The sequence below is a fragment of the Pinus tabuliformis genome, chromosome 1_1, assembly GCF_031772625.1.
Source record: "Pinus tabuliformis cultivar Carrire ecotype Pingquan chromosome 1_1, CPIR1, whole genome shotgun sequence".
Lineage (NCBI taxonomy): Eukaryota > Viridiplantae > Streptophyta > Pinopsida > Pinales > Pinaceae > Pinus > Pinus tabuliformis.
The window spans coordinates 636,878,463-636,881,863 of NC_142297.1; the positions used below are offsets into that span (position 1 = coordinate 636,878,463).

The window sequence follows — 3,401 nt, forward strand, 5'->3', positions numbered from 1 at the left end:
AAGTAACTAATTTGGAGAGGTTGCAAAAGTAAAGTAACATGCAATTTTGTTTAATAATTTAAAAGTAAAAATAATGATATTTTTATATTAAAATGGTGTGATATCTAAAAAAATATTAATAACTAATTAAATACTTTATGTAAAAACTTGAAATAAATAACTTTTGTTAAAAAATTTCAAATAATATTAATTTTTAATAAATATATTATTAATAAATTTTATTAATTAAATTTATTTTATTTCAAATAATTTCATTTTCACACATATTATTTCAATTAAATTTACGCAATTTATATATACGAATAATCACTAACATACCACTACGTTGCTCTTATTTTATGTGTTATCCTTCTTATTTGTTATCCTCTATTGTGCCTTATTCATCTCCGCTCACTGTTGTGCGCGAGCTACGTCCTTGCAGGCTTACTGTGTGTATCAACTTGTTAATGGCCTCCGCCAAAGTCTAACCCCGAGGACATCAAGTAGGTGGTAAAATGTTTGAATTTTTCTAGATATACAATTCATATTTTAATGTTTTGAGTTAACTTTACAGTTGTAAAATTGAAATTTCAATGAAGAGTGGACATCCACTGTACCTATAATGATATTCCAGGTTTTGATATCTAAGGCATAATATTCAAATTCCTATAATAATAATAATATTCCAGGTTTTGACATCTAAGGCATAATATTAAAATTCTAGTGGATATCCACGATATCTCTTCCCACATATTCTTCTAAGAAATATAAAGAAAGGTCTAGAAAGACGCTGAGCTCAGCATGCTAACGTCACGTTGGTCTTGTCATGAATGCTTTTTGAGAACACGAGAAACACTTATCATGAATGCCCTTTCAGAGCACCAGAGAGACACTCATTTTGATTGGCCAGGAATTTTTGTTTGGTAGCAGTCATCATTATTTTATTGGAAAGTGTGAATTTCGATTGTACAGAATGGCTCGGATATTCATGCGCATTTCATAATTGAGGTCACGATTATCATGCCAATCCCTACTTTCTACCATCTAGAATCTGCCAGAGCAACTACCGCTACAGTGTTGTTTTAATTCGGATTCCTTTTTAATCAACTTTTCCCGTACAGTCCCTTGCAAAAATCGCTCTTTATAATGGAAAATAAGCAGAGGGTTTCCATGTGATTTGGAGCTGTCTCTGCCTGTGAAGATTATTGGGTTTTGGCCACTGCAACAACGGGAAGAATGCCCTATGATTTTGTTATTCGGGATTCTACATATAAGCGGAGTGGAGCTAGTTACGGCCTAAACTTGATCTAGTTTCGCATAATTTTGGTAATAAAGTTTATGTTTGACCTAGTTTCTCATAAATTTGGTGATAACATTTATTAGTTAACCAATTATTTTTCGAGTTTCCATAATTTTGATGATAACATCTTATTAATTGACAAATTATTCTTTCATCCAACATTAGATTAGCAGAGGCCTTCGATCCTTGGTTAATTGAACTTAATTGTGTAGCCTGGGTTCATGGACTCGTCCAGGGGACTGAAACGATTGCTGGAGTTCGAATCACATAATGAAATAGACGGAGATGAGGCCAAGGGCCAGCACACGGTATTAGGGAGTATTGGAGACGATTTTGAGGAATTTCTGGCTCTGTTGGACAGAATTCAACATATGAAAGCTGATAACATGTACTTCGATATGCCGGAGGAAACATTATTGGAAGGCGACCTGAATGTCAAAGTTATCAAAACGAAATCGCCATGGATACCCTCCTTCGTATGGGAAGATTTCCGTGTATCTGCAGCTAAGGATACCACGGTGTCTGCAGAAGGGGATAGATGGTGTCCTCCAATGGATAATCCTATCAGCTCTGAAGAAAGCAGGAAACAAATCGATCAACCCGCCGATGATCTTAAAATGCGTTCTTCTTCAGATATATATGATAGCCGTCCCGCCTCGTAAACGCAGTCTGTGATCTCCGCAGGGTTATGAACATTTGTTTGTAATTTCTGAATCAAAGTCTGTACTCCCTAGTCATAGGACTTGAGGTTGAGGTTGAGGTTGCAGATGGAAATTTAGTAATGGTAATGGAATTTTAGATTACACCCAGTTTGTCGAATGAAAATTGGGTGACTTCACATCTTTTGATTGCTTGTTTTAGGTTTTCGCTTTTATGCGTCCAGTTGTAAAGATATTATATGGAAGGTTTATGGATGAAAGTAAGTTAAAGAGAATGTCGGACAGAAAAATAATATCTGAATGGTAACAGCAACAGTCATTAAACAAAAATTGCTATGATGTTCAACTTTTATTATCCACTAACCAAATAATAGATATTCAGATGGATCTAACAAAACACATTAAATTGTTTAGGGTATATTTTTGTTTAAATTATCTGAAATCAATATTTTTCATTTTTTTTTAATACGAAGTTTTAAATCTAACAATCATATGAATATTTAGACGGGGTTTGGAATACATTGCTTAAGTTGTGGGCCTCCTTGATGACACAAGGAATGAAGATGAACTAACACTTAGGAAACAAGAGTTAGTTTAAGGGGAAATAAATAGAGTGGGAAATTTTATTTAGGAAATAGTTATCTAAACAAAAGAGGATAAACTTGAGTTACAAGAGGCACCCACTCAAACAAAGGTCAAATTAATAAATGAGAAAGTTGTTTGAACATACCTCCAAAATGTATGAGGAAATGAGAATTATGTTGGGTGGAAAAATATGATAGCAACCTATGAAGAGGGGATTTTGCCAATGGGAAAACATTCCCAAGTTATCAAAATCTTTAGATGAAACTGGTCATAACAACTAGAAACCCATAGGGCTAAGTGGGCCAATGAAAGGAAGAAATGAAAGAAGAAGAAGAGAAATCCTCCAAGTTACAAAGAAAAGTGGACATGTTGGAAACTGAGAATATACAACTTGGCTTACTTAGAGTTTCCAGTCACCTGCAGAGCACCATCCCCTATCTACAACATGTATATCCATGAAAATTATCTCATGTTTTAGGGGAAAGCATTGATAGCTATTAATTCTTAGAAGATAACTTCTCCAACTATCTTCTTAGAGGCCTACTATGAAACCACCAATGAAGAAAATAATTTATCGTGCAAATTACACCAACATAATATTATGTTGCATCACGATCCTAAATGGAACCCTAACCACTTTGTGGGGGATGTTCAATTGACATCCTTAGTATCATACCTAAACAATCATGTTGATTGTACAATTTTTCACCAATTAGCTAAAAAAAATAGATGTAATCAATGGGTTGTGCGAGAGTATTATAGGCCCAGTAATGATGTCATCACACACTTTAGCTAGGTGAACTCCTTTCTACATATAGAGTTCATGGATCACAACAGACGAGAATCTATTAAACATTGTAGGACATAGATATAAGTGT

The 3,401-nt window shown here is 34.3% G+C and overlaps 1 protein-coding gene across 2 annotated transcripts; it reads left to right on the forward strand.

Annotated features, from left to right (window-relative positions):
- The first annotated feature begins 1,107 nt into the window (after positions 1 to 1,107).
- LOC149214929 (uncharacterized) lies at positions 1,108 to 2,208 on the forward strand. Of its 2 annotated transcripts, none has more exons than XM_089391012.1 (2): positions 1,108 to 1,305; positions 1,492 to 2,208. In XM_089391012.1, exon 2 carries the CDS (start codon positions 1,501 to 1,503, stop codon positions 1,939 to 1,941), a length of 441 nt encoding a protein of 146 aa, XP_089247138.1. In that variant the 5' UTR covers positions 1,108 to 1,305; positions 1,492 to 1,500; the 3' UTR covers positions 1,942 to 2,208. The 2 variants fall into 2 exon arrangements, with proteins under 2 accessions (XP_089247138.1, XP_089247137.1); XM_089391011.1 differs by having other exon boundaries at positions 1,445 to 2,207.
- Positions 2,209 to 3,401: the final 1,193 nt, after the last annotated feature.